This window comes from Onychostoma macrolepis, chromosome 05 (assembly GCF_012432095.1).
Source record: "Onychostoma macrolepis isolate SWU-2019 chromosome 05, ASM1243209v1, whole genome shotgun sequence".
In the NCBI taxonomy this organism is placed as follows: Eukaryota; Metazoa; Chordata; class Actinopteri; order Cypriniformes; family Cyprinidae; genus Onychostoma; species Onychostoma macrolepis.
In genome coordinates this window covers 22671480-22698038 of record NC_081159.1, presented here as the reverse complement: position 1 = coordinate 22698038, position 26559 = coordinate 22671480, and the positions used below count along the sequence as shown (strand labels likewise).

Genomic DNA, 26559 nt, shown 5'->3' with positions numbered 1-26559 from the left:
TCGAAACAACACTGAATAGAAAATAAATACGGTGTCCAAGCATGATCCAAATAGCTTGCTTATCTCCTACTTTTGTGTGTTTCATCAATCCAATAGTCACCAGTGCAACATAAGTCATCTCCAAATCACTAGGTGGAGCTCGTGCTATACAGAAGTGCTAGTTTACACGTATGCTGGGTACACACTAAAAGATTTTTTAAATCTTAGAAGATCTTCAAAATGTGAGAGATCACAAACATGAGGGGGGAAAAAATCCTAGATTTTGCTCCTATAGTGTGTGGTGTCTTCTGGGACTGAAAATAAGGTACGTTAATGACTTTGCAAAGAAGCACAAAACTGATCTTCAAACTGTAAGACCTTTTTTTTTTTAGTAAATTTAATTTAAAATGTACTATTTACATTTAGTAAACTTGCTGTTTTAATTACTTAGTGTGTATTTTGTTCAATTATGTATTTTCAAATAGGTTTTTGCCTATAATTATTATAATTATTAAACTAGAATCTGTACAGGTGAGGTGTGGCTCCAGAGGGCAGTTCTCCTTTTTGTAATGATAAACGCATTTATTGTCTTTATCTCTGTCAGTAACTGTCAGGGTGAAATATGCCCTTATTCCAGCAACTCCAGCACACACCGGAGAGGGTATGTCAGAGGAAAAAAAATGGAAGAATGAATGGACTGAGGACGAACCATTCACACTGATTGGCGTTTGTCTGTGGGCAAAAGATTATGCCCAAAAATACATGTACCAGTATTTTTTCAGATACGTCATGGGTCCTTTCAGCTCATTACTTGAGTACTGCAACATAATTGTACATTTGTGACTTGTACATGTGTAGATATGCGTTTATTAAAATATTTATGTTTCTCTTTCAGCTGGTGAGTTGTTGGGAGAGCTGTTGTGCATCCTGTCCTCTCTCAGTGTTTTAATTTTTAGGTAAGCTTTAGTAAATAAAATACTGTTGTTACACATCTTTTGAATTGGTTGAACACACAATTTATCACAATCATTGTGCAGTGGAAGCCTTCTTTAATTGTTTAATTATGTGCAAGAAAGATAAAGAAAATATATAATTCAGTAAAATAACATTAAAATTTGAATGCTAAACAATCAGAATATTTTTCAGCTTTAATGTTAGATTAAATGTGACAAAACAGATAATAATATATATGAAAAAAAGATGATAAATATATGAAAGTAATGAATGATAGATGAATTAGAGAACGATTAGTCCTTGAACTTCTTTCAAAAACATAAAGTTGCATTTATTTGATTTGAAAATACAGTAAAACAGTAATATTGTGAAATGTTACAGTTTAAAACTTTACTCCAGCCTTCAGTGTCACATGGTCATTCAGAAATATGCTGATTTGGTGCTCAAAAAACGGTGATGCATTTTTCCAGGATTCTTTGATGAAGAGAAAGTTCAAAATGACAGCATTTATTTGAAGTAGAATTTTTTGTAACAATATAAAGTCTTTACTGTCATGTTCGATCAAGGCCAGAGTGTTTATTTCTAAATCTCCAGCTCATGCTTTGATATATTGATTCAATAATATAAGAGGTGATTTTTTCTTGTGCCCTGTGTGTTTTGTATTTTTTAGCAGCTATAATTTGTAACATGTTTACAGTTATATAAATCCAATGACTATTCAAATAACTATTCACAAATGTATAAAATAAAACATCTTATAAAAACATATTAAGGAAAAATGGTAGAGGGAAGAATATTAGCTGAGGAGGAATATTTTATGATTGCACAGATCTTTAATTAAAAGCTTTGTCTTGGAGTCCATTGGTAAATAACAACATTAAGCACATTTCCCCCATGAGCGCAAAACCCACACACACTACTATAGAAAAACAGAGTTATTGAATTGATTAAAATCCGTTTCCACAGATGGTCAGGTGACCTGCAGCAGCTCTTTTTGCACAGTGACTAGCCCCTGACATCTTTGCCCGGTTCTATAAATAACAATAACACCAATAAACTTATTAAACCCCTAAAATAAGTTACAAAGGTAATACACTGAATTAATTCAAATTTAAATTTGAATCCTATTGACAGAAAAAAATGTATGCATTAACTACCCCTTATTTATATACAGTTTAATTTTCCCATATAGCCTATTACCAGGGGTTAAATTGGGATTTGTTATGGGGGGGGGCTCTATGGTATCGAGATTATATACAGGCGAGTTTGCTGGCCAATCAAGCACAGTAACACTATGGTCATTGAACCAGCTTTTGGTACCTTTGGCAGTGTGGGCAGGTGCCAAGTCCTGCTGGAAAATGAAATCAGCATCTCCATAAAGCTTGTCAACAGAAGGAAGCATGAAGTGCTCTAAAACGTCCTGGTAGATGGCTGTGTTGACTGTGGACTTCAGAAAACACAGTGGACCAACACCAGCAGATGACATGGCAGCCCAAATCATCACTGACTGTGGAAACTTCACACTGGACTTCAAGCAACATGGATTCTGTGCCTCTCCACTCTTCCTTCAGACTCTGGGACCTTGATTTCCAAATGAAATGTAAAATTTACTTTCATCTGAAAAGAGGACTTTGGACCACTGAGCAACAGTCCAGTTCTTTTTCTCCACAGCCCAGGTAAGATGCTGCTGACGTTGTCTCTGGTTCAGAAGTGGCTTGGCAGCCCTTTTCCTGAAGACGTCTGAGCGTGGTGACTCTTGATGCACTGACTCCAGCTTCAGTTCACTCCTTGTGAAGCTCTCCCAAGTGTTTGAATCGGCTTTGCTTGACTGTATTCTCAAGCTTGCGGTCATCTCTGTTGCTTGTGCACCTTTTCCTACCCAAATTCTTCCTTCCAGTCAACTTTGCATTTAATATGCTTTGATACAGCACTCTGTAAACAGCCACACCTTCAGTAATGACCTTCTGTGACTTACCCTCTTTGTGGAGGGTGTCAATGTTCGTCTTCTGGATCATTGCCAAGTCAGCAGTCTTCCCCATTATTGCGGTTTCAAAGAACAAGAGATACCCAGAATTTATACTGTAGGGATGGTCATTTATTCAAACTCAAATGTAAATATTCTAATATTTTGAGATACTGATTTTTGACTTTCATGAGCTGTAAGCTCTAATCATCAAAATTAAAAGAAATAAACATTTGAAATATATCAGTCTGTGTGTAATGAATGAATATAATATACAAATTTCACTTTTTGAATGGAATTAGTGAAATAAATCAACTTTTTGATGATATTCTAATTATATGACCAGCACCTGTATATATAGGGGAAATAATAAACTTTATTTCTACTTTTGTGTATTTCATTAAACGACTAGTGCAACACAAGTGATCTCCAAATCACTAGGTGGCGTTCATGCTATTCGGAAGCGCTAGTTTACTCTACAAACGGAGGGAAGACAAATAGAAACTATACTTTCTGCTAATAACCCTGAAGTCTCATACAAAACTGCTGAATCTGACAAACCTGTAAAAATACACGCTGTTGCTGGAGCGAGGGAAGTGTTTGGTGTCGCGTTGCACTAGTTCATCTGTAAGTGACATTGCATATATTCAGTGATTTCTCTTTGTTCCAGCCTCAGTAATATATTTATGAATCGATCAAACGTATGGACTTGTGTTTAGACTGAAAATAAGGTAATGTCTTTACAAAGAAGCACAAAACGGATCTTCAAACTGTTGTTAAGACCTGTTTTTAGTAACTATTAGTTACTTTTGTATAACACTGATATTTTCAGTTAAGACCTGACATAGAGTTCACTTGCTGTTAACTATTTACTCAGTCTGTATTTTGGTCAATAATGTATTTTTAAATAGGTTTTCTCCTACATTTATAAGTATTACACTATTTTAAAAATAACTATACATTGAGCACAGCTCTGTACATGTGAGGTGTGGCTCAATAAGACCATTCTGCTTTATTTCATGATAAATTCATTTATTGTCTTCATCTGTCAGTAACTGTCAGGGTGAAATATGCCCTTGTTCCGGCGGCAATTTGAGAGGGAAGGTCAGAGGAAGAAAAAACAGAAGAATGAATGGACTGAGGATGAGGATGGACCATCCACACTGATTGGCCTTTGTCTTCAAAGCCTAGCTGAGAACATGAAAGAGATGTGGGCAAAAGATTATACCCAAAAATACATGGACCAGTATTTCTTCAGATACGTCATGGGTCCCTTCAGCTCATTACGTGAGAACTGCAAATAAACAACTTGAGTACATGTGTGGCTTGTACATGTGTAGTTAAGTGAGTGTTATCTGTGTGTTTCTCTTTTAGCTGGTGAGTTGTTGGAAGAGCTGTTGTGCATCCTGTCCTCACGTAATTTGTTGACACGTGCTGCCCTGCATCTCCTTCTCCTCCCGCAGCTGAGCTGTTTGTCCCTCACATCAGTCTGCAGCCTTGTCAATGCCAACCTCTGCTCCCTTATCCAGATACGCTGTCAGGTTAAACACACACACACACACACACACCTTTCTAACTTTAGTATATTTCGTATTTGCCCACCGTTTGTTTAAACATACAGATGTGCTTGTAAGGCTTCAGTGAACTAAATTTAAAGTTACCCATATCAGACCGCAAATACCAGATACGGCAATTACTTCCAAATTTCCATCAGTTTAGCAGTGCCTACAAAGCAGCATAATAATAGAATTAAACATTTTTTTAGGTAAGCCATGGTAAATAAAATACTGTTGTCACACATCTTGTTTTCAGTCAGTAGCAATGAAAATTTTTAGTTATTGTGCAGTGGAAGCCATAATGTTTTACTTTTAATGTGACAAAACTACAAAAAGAATACTTTTAATACAATAAAAATAATCATGAAATAATAATAATAAAATTATTAGTAAATAGTCAAATATAATATACTATTAATATAATAAAAATGTATACATATTGTTTAAAAGTTTGGGTTGGTTTTTATGTTTTTGAAAGAAGTCTCTTATGCTCACCAAAGTTGCATTTATTTATCAAAAAAATAAAAAAATATTACTCTAGTCTTCAGTCACATTATATTTTAATATGCTGATTTGGTGCTCAAGAAACATTTCTGACTATTGTTATTAATACTGAAAACAGGTGTGATGCTTAATATTTTAACCAGAATGTTTGCGGAATGTCAGTAAAATGCTGCCTTGCAAACATTTTAATAATATGCATGTGAATGTTGTTAGTCTTGCCTGTTGTCAGTACACACAAAGCTCTCACTATAGTTATGTTCACTCTTTTGTCTCTTTCTTGCACAGAATCTTCAGTCTCTGGATCTTAGTGGCGCACAGAATATATCTGCATCAGTGCTGTGTGAGCTCCCGGGCAGCCAAAGTCATCTTCGTTCCCTCTCCCTGGCTGGAACCCTGTGTGATCAGAGAGTGATATCAGTGGTCTGCCGACAGTGCCCCAAACTGAAACACTTGGACGTGTCCCGTTGCCTTCACCTCACCCCTGCAGGCCTGCTCCCTCTGGCCTACCATGAACCCATCAAACATCAACCCACAAACATCAGCAGCCTGCTAGCTCTGGATATCGGTTTAGCAGAAAATGAGAGAGATGCAGTAGCTGCAGTTGCGTTTCTCCTGCTCAGCTTACCTGGTCTTCAGAGGTTGGCAATGGAGGGATTGGGACAGGCTTGTGCTCTCATACAGAACAAGCAGTTTGAGGTGACTGAGGAGTTTACTAGACGAGAAGGTGTGCCGCTTCTCAAAGACATGTGGGCGAAGCGAACACAGGAAGACCACTTAAAAGACAGCATTTTACTGTGTGCAGATAGAGAGGAAAGTTTTACTTTGGAAGGAAAAATAGATGAATGTTTATCATTAGAGGAGAGTCAGACAGATGCTAGTGATAGTACTGATATAAATGAATGGACAAGGAATTCAGGAGAAGGTTGTGAAAAAGATAGATGTAGAAGTAGAGCTTGTAATGGAAGGGATAGTGTGACAACATCCCTCAGGGATGTACAAGGACCGTCTCTGGATACTTTAGAGGCGGTAGGGAAGGTCTGCCCTGAACTGCGTGTCCTGTCTTTGGACTGTCTCCAGAGCAATGTGGATGATAATGTTGACAGCTTTGAACAGGCAGCAGTTTTAGCCAGAGGACTTGGTAGGTTTTCTGGACAGCTGTGCTGTCTTTCTCTACAGTTTGCTGGTCTTCTGTCTGAACTGGTTCCAGCACTTAAAGCCGCAGGCTCACATCTGCTTTCACTCACCTTGGAAGGCATCAAAGCTGATGGACATATTCCTCTTCTGGAGCTCATTCGTACCTGTCCCAGACTCACTTCTCTCACTGTTTATTTAGACCCACCCAGGAATAATTTGAATGGAGATGAGGAGGAGGAGGGTGAAGACGAAGGCCTTCTTTCTAATCTGCCATGCATTCCACACCTCCGCTCTTTAACACTAAAGCAAGTCAAATTAAGTCATTCTTGCTAAACTTTATGCTGATGCACTTTCCCATTACAATCAAATGTGCTGTTTGTTTACTGTTTTCTGAAATGTGTCCCAACAGTTTTTCCCTGGATGAACGACAAATGAAGCCTGCATTGTGTTGGAGGTCTCTGAAGGGAGTGCTGTGGGCACTACTTAGAGGAGCTTCACTCCTGCAGAAGCTCTCACTAATCGCTGTTCCTTGTCAACTGGACCCTGTGTTCAAACTTGTCCTGAATCATCCGGCCAAACCCCTCGGAGCCCTAGACAGTCCCCCACTGCACTGCCTCAGATCTGCTAGCCTGAACCGCTCAGATATCTCTATGGAGACAGTAATACATATTGTAAACACATGTAGGCGCTTGTCTCATTTGGATTTGAGTGGCTGCTGGGCATTGACTTTGAGCAATATCACAAAGTTACAATGCAAAGCCAAAAGGAGGCGCCATACGCTACAAATTACATGGACTTGAGCTGGGGAAAGAAAAGGCCATGCTGAGATTGAAAATGATTTGTATGTCACTATGTGATTTTGTTGATTTATATTTTTGGCTTTCACTGGCATCTATAATTTTACTGTTTTATACAGGTATTACAAAAAAAGATAAATGTAATGTAATTACATATTCTATGAAACTGGAAAATATATTTGTTGCTGATACAAAGATAAAACTAATATGATTAACCAAAATTACAATGCACTGCTCCTAATCAGATTTGTAAATTTCCATTGTAATTTTCTATCCATATATCCACATGGCCTGAGATTTAGAATTATGTTTACCACAACAGTCTGTATTTCTGAACCCATAAAGTTTTGTTTTTAAAAAGATTTTTTTTTTTTTTTTAGAAAAAAAGTGCCATGCACTTTCTTATATTAAAATAACTGCTGTTTCTATGCAAAAGTAAATGCACTTTTTAATTTTTTATTTTATCACAACCTTTAAACCATCTGCTGTTTTAATATTGCTGGTAAAAGTGTTGGTGCAATAGAATATTATTTAGCAAACAATAATAATAACACGCATATCAATAAAATCTTGTACTCTCTACAATTGTGTTGAGTTTATATATTTGTCTATCCACTACTGATTTTATACTTTACATACATTGAAATTTGATCTATATGCTGCTTTCTGTTTGTGTACTGCACTCTTTCTTCATTGGCTCCTTTCACATTGGCGCGAAGATTTCACAATAATAATATATGCTCATTGGCCAGTTACTAGCGCGAATTTACAGCAAATCAGTTCATCAGCGTCCTATAACGTAATTCATATTCATGAGCCAAGCGTTTGACGTACTTATTCGTAAATTCGCTGGCGGGAGGAAGACAGTGGCGCGTGCTAGACAAAGTGTAATTTGTTTATTACATTCAGGGCAGTTATGTCTCGAATACTCAACTGTATTGTAGCTGTTTGTCCAGACATGGGAATAGGGAAAAATGGAAATCTGCCTTGGCATCCAGTAAGACTAAGGTGAGCTCGAATTTGTTGCTAAATCTCCAGCTAATGCTCTGATACATTGATTCAATAATATAAGAGGTGTTAGTAGTTTATAGTGCCCTGTGTCATGAGTTTTGTATTTCGCAACAGCTATAAGTTGTAACGTTTGCAGTTGTGCAAATCGAATGATTATTCACAAGTGAATAAAGTAAAAGCATCTTACTAAACATGAAGAAAGAATGGTATAAGGAAGAATATTAGCTGAGGTTGTAATGATAAGTTACCTAAGATCGAGTATTTTTTTATGATAGCACGGTTTGACCTTTATCCTGGTGTCCGTTGGTAAATAACAATATTCAGCACATTTCCACCGTGACAACAAAACCCACCCACACTACTATAAAAAAATCTCTGACATATTCCTAAACTTTTTAATGTATCCCAACCAGTCGCTTTGACTCTTTCTTATCTTTTTAGTAATGAATTCAAGCACTTTCAGAAGATGACCATGACCCCGTTAGTTGAGGGTAATGCTGTGCTTACATTGTCTTATTTTTGTCATATTTTATGTGTTTGCTCAGAATTTATTAAATTTTTAAACCAAATCATACAGTCTTTGTGTCATTTGACAGGTAAAAAGAATGTGGTCCTGATGGGCAGAAAGACTTGGTTCTCTATTCCTGCTGCAAACAGACCACTAAAGAACAGGATCAACATTGTTCTCAGCAGAGAGCTCAAGTAATCCTCTTTTAATGTTTACAATTTTGTCATCTTGTATTAAATCACTATCCTGTATAAAAGTCAAGTGCCTGTTTCTATCACTCACAACACAGGACAGCCCCAGAGGGAGCTCACTACCTTGCTTCAGACTTCAGTTCAGCTCTCCATCTGTTAGACAGCAGCGAGCTCGAAAAACAAGTGGACCAGGTTTGGATAATTGGTGGAAGCGCTCTGTACAAGGTTGGTAAAATTAAGAAAGCCTGTCATATATATTGAGAAATTCAGAGAAATGTTATGGAAGTATAAACATATGCTGAATATGCATTAAATCTCTTATAACAGTCATTGATACACATACATACATAGACAACCCGAATTCCGGAAATGTTGGGACGTTTTTTTAAATTTAAATAAAATGAAAACTAAAAGAATTTCAAATCACATGATCTAATATTTTATTCAAAATAGAACATAGATCACATAAATGTTTAAACTGAGAAATTTTACAATTTTATGCACAAAATGAGCTAATGAGCTGGGATGGGGGCATGTTTACCATGGTGTAGTATCTCCTCTTCTTTTCAAAACAGTTTGAAGACGTCTGGGCATCAAGGTTATGAGTTTCTGGAGTTTTGGTTTTGGAATTTGGTCCCATTCTTGCCTGATATAGGTTTCCATCTGCTGAAGAGTTCGTGGTCGTCTTTGACGTATTTGTCGTTTAATGATGCGCCAAATGTTCTCTATAGGTGAAAGATCTGGGGCCCGTGTCAGAAAGGAGATTAAGTGAAAACTCGGAGTATGTTAACCCTGAAATGAGGGAAACTCTGGGTTTTCCGTTTCAAAATGGGAGGTTTGTCAAACCAAAGAAAGCAGGGTAAGTCAAGCCGTTTCTGAAAGAGAGGTAACTTACTCTGTGAACCTAACCTGGGGTGCGTTTCCCAAAAGCATCGTTAGCCAACTATGGTCGCAAGTTCCGTCGTTACCAGCATAGTTCAATGATTTGGTGTTTCCCGAAACCATAGTTCAAACGAACGTTCTCATTCAGCGTCACAAACTTACGTGGTTGGAACTGCAGCTCTCGACCTGTGGTTAGAAGCATAGTTTCTTGTTAATAAGATATATGGGCTTAAATAAATATGCTCTTGGGCACAACAAGCAAGCTAACCTGCAGTACTATCTGTATCTTCCATTCTATCTAAATATAAAATGCATTTTAATTATATATTTTTGCGCGTCCTTTGTAATCACCATTTTGGTAATCACCAAAAGTGCGCATGTACAAATACCTAAGGAATCCCCGGAGTATGACGTATGAGGGAACCTGCGATTAATCAAACATCAAATAAAGCACAATGACAGGGAACAAAAAAATAGTAAATTAGTCAGTAGGTGCAATACAGTAGCATCTTAGAGATCTCTAATCAGTTAAATAGCATAAGTTATTCCTCCATCACATGCGTGTGACGTCATTAACAATGGTCCCATGTTGCTGAACCAATGTGGTTCAAATGACGGACATGCGACCGTTTTCGGGAAACAGTCGTGACTAACTAGTTCGTTTCCAAAACAATGTATCGTCCTATGGTGGTTAATCAGCGAGTTACAAGGTTGTTCGGGAAACGCACCCCTGGTCGGGAGCAGGTTTTCTTCAGTAAACCCGGAGTTTCTTTCCGTCTCCTCCCCCTTTTTATAGTGTTAGCGAAGTTTAATACCTTATTCATTCATTCACGCTGCAAAATTGTTTTCTTACTGAGTATTTTTGTCTTATTTCAAGTGCAAATATCTAAAAATTCTTTATGCATTTTATATATGAAAAATGGTCCATATTTAGTCTTGTTTCCTGGGGGATTTTCCTTTTAAGTGCATATTACATAAAACAAGTAAAATTGTCCGCCATAGGGTAAGAAAAATAATCTTAATGCAAACGGAAACAAGAATATTTTTAATTTCTTACCCCATTGGAAGATAATTTGCAAAATAAGAAAAATACACTTTAAGACAGAGATACAGAGCACATTATAAGTCCGCTGTATGCAGATTTTGAGGAAAGTGCATCCCTCTCACACTCATTCTGAGAATTTTTTCCTGGGCACAAATCCATCAAAGAGAGGTTTCACAGGACTGTAAGTCAGTGGTGTAAAAATCGGTTTAAATTAGGCTAATCTGATAAATGACGTTCACTTGATAACATCTTTCTGTGACGTCTGGAAGTAACCCAATAATCAGAATTTCCTTCAGGATTTTCAGTGTGGTTGGATGCATTGATGACAAGCATATCCCCACCATCTCACCTTCTGAAAATGAAACTGATTACTGTATGGAATGGAAGGATGCCAGATGGAGGGGTAGTACGAGCCGTAACCATCACAGCTGTTAAACAAACAAATTATTCAAAAATTTTTGGTCCTCTTTATTTCCTAATACAAAAGCAAAAGTTATTCTTTTTACTTTTGGATTTTAGAAATCTTCCAATACTTGACCGTCTCCTCTTCATCTGTCAGTGGTTCTGGTGCAGGTTCTCCCTCTGCCTTCTTGCTGTAGACAAGTCAGCAGTTAATTTTATTAATTAAGAAATGTAACGGGTTGTATTAGAGAATATTTAATTATGTGAAAAGAGTGTTAGACTATGTGGAAAAAGCTGCAGCGCATTGAAATGGACAGCGAATGATATTTAATGTCAAATGTTTGTAAATTAATTTAGCCCACACCCATGAACCTTTCATGCTTAAAGCTTTACCTTGAATGAATTGTGTTTTTATACTTCATTTTTAGCTGCTGCCACGTTCTTGTTTCTTTTTTCTGTCTTGTTGAAAACTAATTTACAGTTTTCACCTCTGATATTATAACAGTTATTAAGTTATTGACAGTTATTAAGAATTAAAGTTACACATTGACGGAAGTACGCGCGCTGACGTCTTTTTGGCGGGAGCTGTTGCCATGGTGAATTGTAATTTCGGCGCTCCGCTGATCATGACTTTTCATAGTCATGGTGCACGCGCTTAACTCATTGTCAGCCTACTTAGAGTTGAGTAAACTAACTCAGTTCAGCTGTTCTGTAACCGAAAACTCAAGAGTTTCCCATCTCAGAGTAAGTCAACTCTTGAGTTCAGGTTTAAACTCAGAGTTGGTTGAACCTCCTTATTAAAACGGGCCCCTGGACTGCAGGCAGGCCAATTCAGCACCTGGACTCTTCTGCTATGAAGCCATGCTGTTTTAATGGCTGCAGTATGTGCTTTTGCATTGTCCTGAAATACACAAGGCCTTCCCTCAAATAGACGTCGTCTGGAGGAGAGCATATGTTGCTCTAAAACCTTTATATACCTTTCAGCATTCATATTGCCTACCAAAACATGCAAGCTGCCCATACCGTATGCACTTATGCACCCCCATACCATCAGAGATGCTGGCTTTTGAACTGAACACTGATGACACGCTGGAAGGTCTCCCTCCTCTTTAGCCGGAGGACACGGCATCCATGATTTCCAACAAGAATGTCAAATTTGGACTCGTCTGACTATAGAACACTTTTTCCACTTTGAAACAGTCCATTTTAAATGAGCCTTGACCCACAGGACACAACGGCACTTCTGGACCATGTTCTCACATGGCTTCCTTTTTGCGTGATGGAGCTTTAGTTGGCATCTGCAGATGGCACAGCAGATTGTGTTTACCGACAGTGGTTTCTGGAAGTATTCCTGGGCCCATTTAGTAATGTCAATGACAGAATGATGCCAATTAGTGATGCAGTGTCATCTGAGGGCCCGAAGACCACGGGCATCCAGCAAAGGTCTTTGGCCTTGTCGCTTCCGCACAGAGATTTCTCCAGTTTCTCAGAATCTTTTGATGATGTTATGCACGGTAAAGCCTTTGCAATTTGCCAAAAAGTATTCCACAATCTTTTTACGCGCACTTTCAGTTTGGAGAGCCTCTGCCCATCTTTACTTCTGAGAGACTCTGCCTCTCTAAAGCCCGATTCGGACGGTTATTGTTTCTCATAAGGACATCTGTAAAAATAAATTTACATTCCAAATAACGTTCCAACATTTCCGGGAATTCGGATTGTGTACACACACACACACACACACAAAATTGTATGGCTTTTGATCAGTTCCATGTCTATTTATTTCTTCCTATCTGAATACATTAAAATATTTTTTTTGCAACTTAGTTTTTAAAATTTAAGACCCATCATACAAATGATTTATGAAATTAATTATTGTTTTTGTAATGTGGTTTGATAGTTCCTAATTTGAGGGTAAAATGGGCTCTTTCACCAGTTATATGCATGCAACAATATAAATTATACACCCACCTATACATCAGTTGTATCTCAGTTATAGCGCAGTTTAGTTGGATCTTTGTATAATCAGTTGTTATGGAAACTGCCTCAAGGCAAAATGTACAAAAGACTCCCTCCATACTCCTTCCTCCTCATTCTGTTAATATCTTGTACACTGTAATCACTTTGTGAATGTTGTGCTGTTCTTCAGGAGGTGATGGTGAGTTCTGGTCCCAGGCGTCTTTTTGTAACACGGGTCCTCAAGCAGTTTGACTGTGACACATTCATACCTGACATTAACATGGACAACTACAAGCTCTTGCCCGAGTGAGTGCACATACAGTTGTTTGTATGCTTACATCACATACGTCTATGTAAAGAGAGTTTAGCATTGCAGTTCTTGAAGGCAGCTGCTCAGCTGCATTAAAGTGACAGTGAAAACATTAATAATGTTACAGATGATTTCTCTCAAATAAATGCTGTGGTTTTGAACTTTCTGCACAAGAACACATGAGTAATGCAATATTAGCACTCTAGTAACTACTAGTAACTAACAAGCAACTCTGATTAATGAATTAGTAAGTAATAGTGCTTAGTCCAATGTGGTAGTTCACTATTAGCTAATCAGTAACTATTATTTTTTTCATACCTCCCCAAGAACTACTGTATACAGGTTGATAATTAATATGTATAATTCATTCTAAAGTAAAGGTCATGGTAACCCACTAGTAATGACTCAAGTATTACCAAATCCTTCTAAATGAACTACTAATTACTTGGATCAGTATTCTAAAGTGAAGATCGTGATAACTCCCTAGTAATTACTGAAGTCATTGTAAACTTTTGAGGTTTTTGTAAGGTCCTGGTTAGTGTAACGGGGCTGACGAGACGTGAGACATGCGGATCCAAATGCAAGCTTTTATTTACAGGCATGGTCATCAATACAGGCAGGGTCAAGCAATGGCAAACAGGTATGGCAGGGACAAGACAAAGAGTAATCCTAAAGCAGGCAAAGGTTGGTCGACAGCGAACAGTATCCAAAGGGGCTAGACAGAGAGATAATCCAGGTACATGAGCTATAATCCAGGCAAGGGAAATGATCAGAGTCCGAACAGGGAGACAGGGGTAAACACTAGGAACACAGACTAGAAAACAACAAATGTTCCGTATCGCAGCTAACACTAGGGGAGTGAAAAACTCAGAACAATACAGGAACTGAAAAGAAACACGGAATGGCACAGAAAGGGTTAATCCAGGAAAACACGGGTTAGAAATAAACAGGAGAACAGGTAATGCCAGACTAGGAATACTAACAATGGCTCTGTAGAGTAGCTACGGCTAGGGGAGCGGTAAACGCATACAATACTCGACAATGAGGGAAACGAAGTCCAGGGTTTATATAAGGTGTGTGATCAGTGTGTGCGTGGGATCAGGTGTGCGTGTGATTAGTGCAATGAGTGATTGGTGACAGCTGCGATCAGTGTTGGATGATGGGAATTGGAGTCCATTGTGACGTGTGGTGTGAAAGTCCATGTGGTGAGCGAGTGACCTCTGGTGGCGAATGAACGGAAGTGCAGACCAGATTCGTGACAGTTAGTAATTAATTTAGCTAGATTTGGTAACACTTAAATCATTACTTGTGGGTTACCGTGATCTTCACTTTAGAATACTGATCCAAATAATTAGTTTCTTCAGAAGGATATAGTAACACTTGAGTCATTACTATCCAAAACCTTACATATATCTCAAAAGCTCACAATGACATCAGTCAATATTAGGAAGTTATGATGATCTTCACTTTAGAATACTGATCCAAGTAATTAGTAGTTCATTTAGAAGGATTTGGTATTACTTGAGTCATTACTAGTGGGTTACCATGATCTTAATTTTAGAATTAATTATTCATTATGCATAATTCACAACAATATGAACCTGAATAAAGTAGTTCTTAGGAGTTCTCAGGATATATGAAAAAAATAGTAGTTATTGGTTAGCTAATAGTGAACTACCAGATTCAACTTAGCGCTATTACTTAATAAATCGTTAATCAGAGTTTCTTGTTAGTTAATAGTAGTTACTGCAATGTTAATAGTGCATTAGCCATTTGTTCTTGTGTAGTTATTCATTAACGATGGAACAGTATTCTAAAGTGTTACCGATGTTAATTTTTCACTTTAGTGTTAAACTTCAAAAGGCCATTTGCCAAAGCTAAAACTCTTCAGTTTTGAAATACATTTTTTTTAGGTACAACCTTTTTTGTACGTACAGTATCTCACAGAATTGAGTACACCCCTCACATTTTTGTAAATATTTTATTATATCTTTTCATGTGACAACACTGAAGAAATGACACTTTGCTACAATGTAAAGTAGTGAGTGTACAGCTTGTATAACAGTGTAAATTTGCTGTCCCCTCAAAATAACTGAACACGCAGCCACTAATGTCTAAACCGCTGGCCACAAAAGTGAGTACACCCCTAAGTGAAAATGTCCAAATTGGGCCCAAAGTGTCAATATTTTGTGTGGCCACCAAGGATATTATAGTTTTGAGTTTTTAAATTAGTTTTTATTTTAATATCGTTTTCAAATTTCCTATCATTTCAGTTTAGTTTTAGTTAGTTTCATTAATGGTTTTGTTAGTTTTAGTTTAGTTTTTATTTTGTGAACACATTTCTATTTAGTTTTTATATATTTTAGTTTCAGTTTTAGTAATTATAGTTTAACAGAGTTAATGGAACACTTCCAGTGTAGACCAAACCAAGACATTTAATTTTAGCAAAGTTGAATGTTTTCAGTTTACAGTTAACTCTTGTGCAAACCTCTTAATAATGAAAATAAAAAAATAAAAAATGCAACTTATGTGTATACAATTTATTAATTCCTCGTGTTCATATTCATTCATATTAAAGATGTAATCTTGTTTAATATGCCAATACTTTACAAACAACAAGCTAATCAAGGTTTTCAGAGTTACTAGACATCATCAGGCAGTTGAGTATTTATCAGGGTTGGAGCTAAATTCTGCAGGACAATGGCCCTCCAGTGCTGGATTTGAGGAAACATGCCCTGCATCACAATGTGCATACTATCCACCCTATCTGCCCTAAATAGTATTAAAAATGACTAATATCACATAGAATTTAGCATGGACAGTGTGCACATTGGGATGCAGGCATGTTCTTTGCAATCGTCATTGACACTCTGTAAACTTTTGCCCATCTGTGTTTTCAATGCATTCATTTGTTGGATTTTTTGCACATATGAGCCACCGGTGCACACTACTGTATGTCCTGTCTCCCTCTATGAACGTATACAATAAGAATAAACAATCTAAAATGGTTTGAAACCTCATACTACTCAAAAATAAATGCGATTATGGCGATTTAAATGATGTTTGCACTTTACTTTGACGAGCCGTTCCAGCGCACATGTGCTTCAGATGAGCAACGGAGTCAATCCCAGTTCTAAAGCCCCTTTTACACAACACAGCAAGCAGTGAAAACACAGCGTGGCTATCGCTTTCTCTCATTTTGGATGCGTTTTATACAGTCAAGGCGGTGCTTGTGTCATGGACTCAAGGCGGACGTTACCATAGTAATCGCAAAGCGTGACAAAATGACTATTCACTATAGTCAGCTCATCCAAAACTTTTAATTCAGTGTCTGTTAACTCACTCTCATGTTGTTCTCGCACGTCAAGCACGCTTTTAAACCAATAGTTTTAGTCTTAGTTTCAGTTTCCGTTTACCAAATAACCTTGGTGGCCACCATTATTTTCCAGCACTGCCTTAACCCTCTTGGGCATGGAGTTCACCAGAGCTTCACAGGTTGCCACTGGAGTCCTCTATAACTCCTCCATGACGACATCACGGAGCTGGTGGATGTTAGAGACCTTGCACTCCTCCACCTTCCGTTTGAGGATGTCCCACAGATGCTCAATAGGGTTTAGGTCTGGAGACATGCTTGGCCAGTCCATTACCTTTACTCTCGGCTTCTTTAGCAAGGCAGTGGTCATCTTAGAGGTGTGTTTGGGGTCGTTATCATGTTGGAATAGAAGGGAGGGGCTCATGCTCTGCTTCAGTATGTCACAGTACATGTTGGCATTCATTTACATTTACATTTACATTTATGCGTTTAGCAGACGCTTTTATCCAAAGCGACTTACATTGCATTCAAGTTACAGTTTTTACATTTTATCAGCTCTTGCTTTCCCTGGGAATCGAACCCATGATCTTGGCATTGCTAGCGCCATGCTCTACTATTTGAGCTACAGGAAAGCTTTCATGGTTCCCTCAATGAATTGTAGCTCCCCAGTGCCGGCTGCACTCATGCAGCCCCAGACCATGACACTCCCACCACCATGCTTGACTGTAGGCAAGGCACACTTGTCTTTGTACTCCTCACCTGGTTGCCGCCACACACGCTTGACACCATCTGAGCCAAATAAGTTTATCTTGGTCTCATCAGACCACAGGACATGGGTCCAGTAATCCATGTCCTTAGTCTGCTTGTCTTCAGCGAACTGTTTGCGGGCTTTCTTGTGCATCATCTTTAGAAGAGGCTTCCTTCTGGGACGACAGCCATGCAGACCAATTTGATGTAGTGTACGGCGTATGGTCTGAGCACTGACAGGCTGACCCCCCACCCCTTCAACCTCTGCAGCAATGCTGGCAGCACTCATACGTCTATTTCCCAAACACAACCTCTGGATATGACACTGAGCACGTGCACTCAACTTCTTTGGTCGACCATGGCGAGGCCTGCTCTGAGTGGAACCTGTCTTGTTAAACCGCTGTATGGTTTTGGCCACCGTGCTGCAGCTCAGTTTCAGGGTCTTGGCAATCTTCTTATAGCCTACGCCATCTTTATGTAGAGCAACAATTCTTTTTTTCAGATCCTCAGAGTTCTTTGCCATGAGGTGCCATGTTGAACTTCCAGTGACCAGTATGAGAGAGTGAGAGCGATAACACCAAGTTTAACACACCTGTTCCTCATTCACACCTGAGACCTTGTAACACTGAGTCACATGACACCGGGGAGAGAAAATGGCTAATTGGGTCCAATTTGGACATTTTTACCTAGGGGTGTACTCACTTTTGTGATCAGCGGTTTAGACATTAATGGCTGCGTGTTCAGTTATTTTGAGGGGACAGCAAATTTACACTGTTATACAAGCTGTACACTCACAACTTTACATTGTAGCAAAGTGTCATTTCTTCAGTGTTGTCACATGAAAAGATATAATAAAATATTTACAAAAATGTGAGGGGTGTACTCACTTCTGTGAGATACTGTATGTTTAGGAATATTTGTCTGGTCATGTCCTTGAATAAAGTGGGATTAATGGATTTACTGGCACTGGAACAGATATATTCTGTATTGTGTATCCAGAGAGAATAGTGAAGAGAGTTACATTAATGAGGAGAAAAAGCTCTCTTGTTATGTAAAAATGGCATCTAGCATCAAAGGTGGGCCGCACCAAATGTCACATCTCTCAGGCACACAATAAACATTTAAAGAGAAGTTAAATGCACACAGAATGTTGACACAGGTTCATCACTGCCACTTCATCTGACAAAGAGCAAAATGGATCTTTTGTTATTCGCGTTCTCGGATTCATTTGATTGGTTTCAACAGTTAATTGGCACAATGAACAAGAGTCTATACCAGTCTAAAGTGGATAAAAGTTTATGAAAGTACAAGCATGTAATTGTGTATGTGTCTGCATTATGTTTTGTACTGTAGGTGATCTTTTCTTGTGTTCTTAGTTGAAATGTGTGCTTGTAAAATCAGTCCATAGAAATGTGTGGGTAATGTCTTATTGTTCCTTCTATTTCTCTCTCGTTTCCTTCCGGTCAGATTCCCAGGTGTAGCTACCGGCTTGCAGGAGGAGAATGGTCTTCAGTATGTATTTGAAGTATATGAGAGCACCGACCACTAAGAAGATCCTTTAAGTATGATGCTAAGGTCGGAGAAGTGGCCTGGCCGGGTACTGCGAGTGCTCTGACATGTTTGCGTGGCAGTTTTTAATGGGAGACTGGTTTTTAAATCAGAGTTTTGTAATTGCCTGACCACCATTACCCCTTTTTCTCCCTATCATTTGTTTGCCACTTTTCCTTAGTAATAAAAATGATTCTAGGACAGTTTAAATGTTATTTAATGGTTTTATTCTAAAGTTTTATGTGTGGCCTTTGCAACTTTATATACAAGGTGGAAAGTAGAAAATCATGAGAAGACAGAGGGTGGGTAAAAGGGTGAAATTGATAGGATCCAATCTCCCATGAGCACAACAGCTCAACATGTTGCAAGAGTGCTGACCATTAGGTTTCTGCTTATTTGTGGCCTTTTCTCAGTGATTTTTTTTTAAATAATCAAAAACGGTTGTTTTCCCAATTTCACTGCCATAATCTTATTTTATTAGTATCAGGTTTAGTTCCTTGATTATCATTTCAAATATTCAGAAAACAATGTACCTAATTTTGATAATAAATTTTCTTTTCCACATCTGCTATCCACTTAATTATTCTTCATCTTGCCAACTGCAAAAGACAACCTGCTCATCTCCATATCCAATAGCAACTGAAGTGTCTGCTCTTAAGCCAGCCTGAAGATCTGACTGCTCTCATGAATATGCATGTTGTGTTTGGTCTTCAGACTGGCTGATTGACAAAGGTTGTCATACAGTTTAGAGAAGGGTCACAATGCTAGCACTTTCTCTCTCACCCACACAGACTCCTTCATGACCCCTATTTTAAAAAGCCAAATGCCGCAATCAGGCAAAACCTTTTTAAGCTGATATGTCAGCCTAATGTACTACGAATGTTTACGACTAGCCTGAAATAAACCTGACTGGAATTCCAATTACCTAGCACATGCACCTTGTACGCACCTTAAGTAGCACTTGTATTTCTTTTCAGGGTACAAACAGTATCTAGAGACTTGAGAAGCGTTTGCATTTTAATTATTTTATGCAAGCGAGTTGCCATTTCAGATCAAAAGGTAAAGGAGGGCAGTGGACTTGTTTATTCATTTATTTTAAGTTAGCATCTTTTTGTCCATTATTATTCCATTAGGAGCCTTATTATTGTCCTTTTCTTTAGTGCCATCGTTACAGGCTTATATATAGTGACTGCATCACTCAAATGGATCAATACACACCCTGCACGTCCCTCAGGAGCTGAACTGCTGCCTCAAAGGCGAGACAGATGTGTCATAATGATGTAACTGCACCATAGGAGTCACGATCATGTGAGCGTGTTGACATCAGAGTTAGAAACAAATGAATATCTACGCACAATCTCAGCATATGAGTTCAATAACCCTCTTTCGCAATGTGAGAATAATAGAGCAATCGCTTACTGACGCTGGATGTGTAGGGACTGGCGTCACCTTGCTCTATTAAGCTTGACTGTCCTGATACACAGGGACTTGGTCTGTGTTGAGGTTGGTAGCTTGTTTCCAGACATGAGAGCACAGGCACTTGTTCTCTCCGTCTCTCTCTATCTGTGCCACTCTTTCATTCATCCTCAGTGAATGCACATCTGCACACGTTCATCTCCCACTTCAAGCTCCAGCTTTAGTCTCATCCCTGGATTACTCATCTATTACAAAGATAACATGCCACAGGAACAAGCTATTGGAAAACTAGAGCTGCAACTGGTTTAAAAGAGGTAAGGATCTAATCTTATCTCCTTATGTATGAATATTTTTTTTTTAAAATGAAATAAGCAACTTTACATTTTTCTGCATTTTGCATTTTTTGTGTTATTTAAGATTTCTTGCATTTTTTTTATTTATTTTTTTAGTTTTGTGAAGCTGCTGGTCTTGGTTTTTGACACAAATCTGTGCAAGACTTTATGATGTGAGTGAATAGAGGTTTTTTTTTTCATTAGAGTTGACCTTGGCTCTATTCGTCTGTAAAAAAAAAAAAAAAAAAAAATTATAAATAGTTCACACCAAATAGCATTTCACATCAAAGATGATGTGAGATTTTTTTTTTTTTTAAACGTACTTTTACAACTACAGTATATATGTGTATATATCTACATGTAATATGAATTTAAGTAAAGTTAATTTAAGTTTAATTAAAATATTTCTTTAAAATAAAATGACAAAGTATAAAAAATACACACACGTTATGTAAAATTATAATATCAAGTCTCTAAATGATTTGAGTATAAAATTGTTTAAAATTATCAACTTTAAATACTTAGTCCTCCATGCAAATAATCATTTTCCAAATGAATTGAAAAAGACATGCAAAGTAAAGGAACTTTTGTTTGCTGCTTTCATTTAGCATATAAACGTATTGTATGGACATGGAAATGTATCTTCGTATCAGCTGAGGAGGCTTATAATTTATTCTCCCGATCCTGGCAAACCTCGAAAGCACAGCGAGGAAGCTTTCATTACCCTCATTAATCAAGACATACAAAAAACTATTCTTATTCAGTTATCAGTTGATGTCACAGAGAGTGGGTTTTCATTTTCCCTGCAGGTGTTTTGAGAGGGACAAAATCAGCCCACTATTTGCGAGGAGAATTAAGTATTGCGTGATCTGGCATGAATCACAGATGCATACAGGTGCGTCAAGTGGTCTGTTTGGTGCTCCACTTCAGCGCTGTCACTGCAACAATCACCACCCTCGTCTGTTTTGGGTCTCATTTGCTCCATGCTTTTTAGCACGAGGCAGCGACAGAGAGAGAGAGGCCTGTCATTAAAAATTCTCTCTGTTCCCAAGGGCGATTGAAGACTACGGGTATGGCACACAAAGCTGTGCTTTTAAATGCCAGCCCAGGGAGCTCTAGGAATTAGCAGCTTGAACCGAAATGTCCTGCAGGCATCAGGCAGTGTGCTTGTACCAGACCAATCAGGACTTCAGCATGTCTGCACAACTTGATTTAAAAAGCAAAAACTGTCACAACAAAGTGCTTTATTAGCATACAAATCATAACACGTGGAGAAAGAAAGATGAGGATGTCCTTGTTCAGGAAAGGCAGACATAATTAAGGCTAATATTAAAGTTAGGAACATAAAGGTATTATAATCCACTCATTTTCCTTTGAATTTTTAACCAAGGTGCTGACGCAGTCTCTCATTTAGCATTGTCACATGCTGCCTCCACTTCCAAGAAAAGCTGCAGTTAAAGCATCAGCTCAGATTTTCATCCTTTTTATTGTTATTGGAGGACACAAAAAGATTAATTCTCTTACTCATCTTACCTCAACTCCAGTAAATTCACATTTATGAACCTGACTGAGACAGTCTCGCGCCTGCTCTTTGTTAAATAAAGAGTGCACTGCGACTGCGCTCTAAGTTGAGAGAACAAGGCCACATACACAATAGACTGCATAAAGGAATGCCATCGTTCAATGAGGCAAATACAGACTGCCTCAAGCTATTGAATTTCATCCTACTGAAAAACTATTGCTCTTATAAGAATAGACTGTGCATGTCTGGTGCAGGCCAACATGTTAAATACAGCACTTATACTGCAGTACAGTAGAAGTTAAGATTGTGTCAGCATCATAAATGTGTCTCTGTCCTTTTTCTGTTAAAAAAGCAAACACCAAGGTTACAGCAATGCACTCAAAATGCAAACAATGGGGATTTTTTTTTTTTATTATTAAACCAAACTGGTTTTAGCTGTTTGGTCACCTGGTCTCCCAGCCTGATCAGTTAAAGAAGTGGTTAAAAACCCCTCTAAAACCAGCCTGCTGACCAGCTATGACCAGGCTACATGACCAGCTAAAACCAGCCAACCAGCCTAGGCTAGTTTTAGCTGTTTTTTCAGCAAGGTTAATGTTAAAAAAAAAAAAAAAAAAAAAAAGACAGGTTGAAATTTGAATTTTATGCCCAAAGTGCTGTTGATTTAGCTTAACTTTGTATTAAACCCAGAATACTGGTTTACACATGTTGCCTAATTGCATGTTGGGAACAGAAATATTCAGTAAAAATTAAAAGAATATAAAAGGGGAGTAATTAATCTTATGTAAAGGGGATTAGATAACTAATTCAGTTTTCTTGTGTCTTCTTGTGAAGTGCCACCTAGACGTGCCACCTACATAGTCATCATAACAAACATCTTTATATTAGTGTCTACCTGGTAAATGGCGAGAGACTCTAGATTAGAGCAGGAAGCCTCTCATATTATTCTGAGGCAAAGAGGGAGAGAACATTTCAATGTCAAAGAGTTATCAAGTTTGCTTTGATGCGAATGAATTAGATAAAAGGCAGACACTTAAGTAAAAACCTTGAGAAACTGTGGTTCTGATGCAGTGTGCTCACTTTCTCTTGCCTGACAGAAGTCAAAGAAGAAATCAGCTCCTATGATCCACTGAGCCGATGCAACATTAGCCTCTCAACGGTCTCACCACTTCAACATGGAGGACTCGACAGAGGTGCGGACAGATGGAAACTCTTTGCTTAAAGCAGTATATCTGTGCCGCCTGAGGTTGACGCGTCTGCTGCTGGAAGGAGGGGCTTACATTAATGAGAGTAATGAGAGAGGAGAAACTCCACTGATGGTGGCCTGCAAAAGCCACCATGCTGATGCTCAGAGTGTGCCAAAACCCAAGATCATCAGGTGGGTCTACTGTAATTTAATTACACCAGCTGAATGTGCCATCAAACGTGGATATTAGTTTATAATTAAGTACATTAAAAATGCTATTCATACACCAGTACAGTGACTCTTGTGTAATGAGCGTGTTTTAATTTCTGAAATGAAATTCATTTGATGTTTTTGGAGGAAGCATTAAGTGCAAAAAAGAAATAAAAAATCTGGGTGGAGATGTGTGTCCTAAAATAAAATAATTAAGAAAAAAAAGTTAAAGTATTTTGTAGTTTGGCATAAACTTTTATTTTTATTTCTTAGAAAATATATATTTAAAAAAATTGCTTCACTACAGACCTGCATAAATGTGTGTCAAGGCAAAAAAAAAAAAAAAAAATCTTAAACTACAAATAATTTTAAAAAGGTTTTGCCATTAAATGTACATTACTGGTAAGATTATTATATATATATTTTACATTTATAAAATAAAACATTACTTAATACATTTATACTTATTCATTCCATTGCTAAAAAATGATAGTAAAGACATTTGTAATGCTACAAAAGATTTCAGATAAATGCTGTTCATTTGAACTTTGTATTCATCAAAGAATCCTGAAAAAATGCATTAGGGTTTCCACAAGAATAAGCAACACAACTGTTTTCAACATTCATAGCAAAAAATGTTGAAAATGCTCACCAAGCAATTTCCTGAGCACCAAATCAGCATATCAGCATGATTTCTGAAGAATTATTTGACACTGAAGACTGGAGTAATGGCTTGCCATCACATTTTAAAAGATGTTAAAGTAGAAAAGTATTCTTTTTAATTGTAATAACATTTTACAATATCACTGTTTTACTGTATTTTTGAACAAATAAATGCATGAGACTCCAAACTTTAGAAATGTAGTGTAATGTAAATTTTTTTGTGTGAGTGTGTTTACACTCTTCTTCAAGGGGTGAAGAAAATCTAGAAATTTTGTCTTGCATTGCTTAATGCTAACAACTGAATACATTCTTAAAATTGGCATAAAGGTTTATAAATATCATTTGAAACAAACATGAATACCAAAAGTATATTTCTTGGCACACCACATTTTTTTTCTATTTTTCTTTATCATGGATACTCTGATATGCCATTGATCTATTCCTTTATGAGCTCACTCTGACGAATCAATCTTCTCAACAGGTATCTTCTTGAAAATGGTGCGGACCCCAACATTCAGGACAAGTCTGGTAAGACCGCCCTAATGCATGCCTGCATAGAGCGGGCAGGAGATGAGGTGTTGTCACTTCTGCTCTCCAGTGGAGCTGACCCTAGTTTGGAGGACCACACTGGTTCCTCCGCTCTGGTCTATGCAGTTAACGCTGGAGACAAGGATGCACTGAGAGTACTACTAGATGCCTGCAAGGCCAAGGGCAAAGAAGTTATCATCATTACAACAGACAAACTACCATCCGGAAGACAAATGACCAAGCAGTATCTGAACGTACCACCTCCTCCAAATCTTGAGGACCGGTTGCACTGTGCCCCTGCGTCATGTATGTGCCCTTCTGAAATTAAACTCTCTACCCCTCTTATCTCACCACCCACCAGTAACCAATCTGAGACCCTGGGATCCACACCAACACTGCCTACATCCAAGCCAGGATCACCGACTCAAGATTCAAGCCCTTTGCAAGCAGCTAGTGTGGCGAAGCTGTTGCATCTACAGAGGCTTCACTCTGAGCCCTGGCTGAAGATCCCTCCATCTCTGCTCCTACAGCAAAGCAAGTCCTCATCCTTGACCGAGGAGCTTCTAGATATCACTTCCGAAGAGGAGCTCTCCTTTGGGTACAATGGTTGCAGACCTCCACTGAGAGCGACTGTAGCTCGGCACCAAAGCTTCGACGTCAAGGACTCTACTGGTCTGCTTAGAGCCTTTGAGACAACATCTGATGCTGAAAGAGAACTAACAAAAGAACAGAAATGGCTCAGTAGAAAAATGTCCTATGATGGGGAGTTGCTACCACACTCTTCCTCACATCAGAACCTCAAACAGGCATCCATCTCAGATGCTGCCCCTGTGGCCCGGGACCCAGACTGTCTTCCCAACCTGGCCGTTTCAAGCCTACGCAACGTGTTTCGCCGGCGCAACATCGGAATGGACCACTACAGTTCTGACTCTCAGTTGCCTCAATTTGGGAGCCAACCCTCTGAAGACCTCGGGAAGACTGGAGGAGGAACCGGGGGGACGGAGAAACGCAAGCTTGTTACCAGCCGCTCCTCCACTCTCTCTGGATCCAGAGAATCTCTGGAGAGTCTCGTTCAGAGGAGGAGCCCGGCCATGCTGGAGCGGAGGGGATCCGGAGCCCTGCTCCTAGATCATATCTCACAGACCCGGCCTGGTTACCTGCCACCTCTCAATCCGCATGCACCCATTCCAGATATTAAAGTCAATACCAGTGTTGGAGTGAATAGTGGAAGCAAGCCTGTGGCAGGAACTACACCCATTGTTTCTGGATCGAGGCATTTTGTGCCCTGTGCCCCGATCCATCCCAGAGATCACAAAAATAAGAAGAGTCTGCTAAGACGACACTCCATGCAAACCGAGCAGATCAAGCAGCTGGTCAATTTTGAAGAGATCTTTGGGCAGTAAACACCCCAAAGGTAGGTTGGGGTAAATATAGAGATTTAATGTCATGTCAGTCTACACTAAGTCTGAAATCTGAAGCGAATAAATGTTAGATTGAAATACGATTCATAATAAACATCTCAACCACCTCCTTTATGCACTTTCCAGACTGGACAATGGGAGTATATGTTTGTTTTGATCATAAACTTTACTGCACTTTACTTCTGTTCTTTGTGCTCTCACTCATTAGTGTACTGAATCAGAAAATTGACACTTTGTTGCTGTTTAAGGCACTGCTTTCTCTTTGAACCTGATTCATATCTGCAGTGTCTTAATATTTACAAAACAAGAAAATATTGTGACCTTGTATTCACCCATTGACTAAATAAATTCAGTATAAAACATTGCTTTCATTTTCTTGCATATATAAGTGTTGTATGGACTTAATTCTGCATGCAATTACACGTCGAGAACATTTTCTGCAAAAATAAAACATTCATTTAACAAATAACACTTTCACTTTTCT

General features: G+C 38.4%; 3 protein-coding genes across 6 annotated transcripts; all 3 read left to right on the top strand.

Annotated features, from left to right (window-relative positions):
- Positions 1 to 175: 175 nt before the first annotated feature.
- Positions 176 to 7461, top strand: si:ch211-214j8.12 (uncharacterized protein LOC100000539 homolog). Of its 3 annotated transcripts, XM_058776041.1 has the most exons (7): positions 200 to 304; positions 584 to 743; positions 875 to 935; positions 3949 to 4183; positions 4271 to 4437; positions 5242 to 6395; positions 6500 to 7461. In XM_058776041.1, the coding sequence occupies exons 4-7, from the start codon at positions 3967 to 3969 to the stop codon at positions 6888 to 6890; spliced, it is 1929 nt and encodes a 642-aa protein (XP_058632024.1). In that variant the 5' UTR covers positions 200 to 304; positions 584 to 743; positions 875 to 935; positions 3949 to 3966; the 3' UTR covers positions 6891 to 7461. The 3 variants fall into 3 exon arrangements, with proteins under 3 accessions (XP_058632025.1, XP_058632024.1, XP_058632023.1); XM_058776042.1 differs by lacking the exon at positions 584 to 743 and having other exon boundaries at positions 176 to 304; XM_058776040.1 differs by lacking the exons at positions 200 to 304; positions 584 to 743; positions 875 to 935 and adding an exon at positions 3341 to 3523.
- A 245-nt stretch (positions 7462 to 7706) lies between these two features.
- dhfr (dihydrofolate reductase) lies at positions 7707 to 19380 on the top strand. 2 transcript variants are annotated; one of them, XM_058777693.1, is made up of 6 exons: positions 7707 to 7895; positions 8340 to 8389; positions 8495 to 8600; positions 8696 to 8822; positions 13073 to 13188; positions 18720 to 19380. In XM_058777693.1, the coding sequence occupies exons 1-6, from the start codon at positions 7804 to 7806 to the stop codon at positions 18799 to 18801; spliced, it is 573 nt and encodes a 190-aa protein (XP_058633676.1). In that variant the 5' UTR covers positions 7707 to 7803; the 3' UTR covers positions 18802 to 19380. The 2 variants fall into 2 exon arrangements, with proteins under 2 accessions (XP_058633676.1, XP_058633677.1); XM_058777694.1 differs by lacking the exon at positions 8340 to 8389 and having other exon boundaries at positions 7744 to 7895.
- Positions 19381 to 22846: 3466 nt separating this feature from the next.
- Positions 22847 to 26402, top strand: ankrd34bb (ankyrin repeat domain 34Bb). Its single transcript, XM_058776141.1, has 2 exons — positions 22847 to 23445; positions 24608 to 26402. Exons 1-2 carry the CDS (start codon positions 23243 to 23245, stop codon positions 26055 to 26057), a joined length of 1653 nt encoding a protein of 550 aa, XP_058632124.1. The 5' UTR covers positions 22847 to 23242; the 3' UTR covers positions 26058 to 26402.
- Positions 26403 to 26559: the final 157 nt, after the last annotated feature.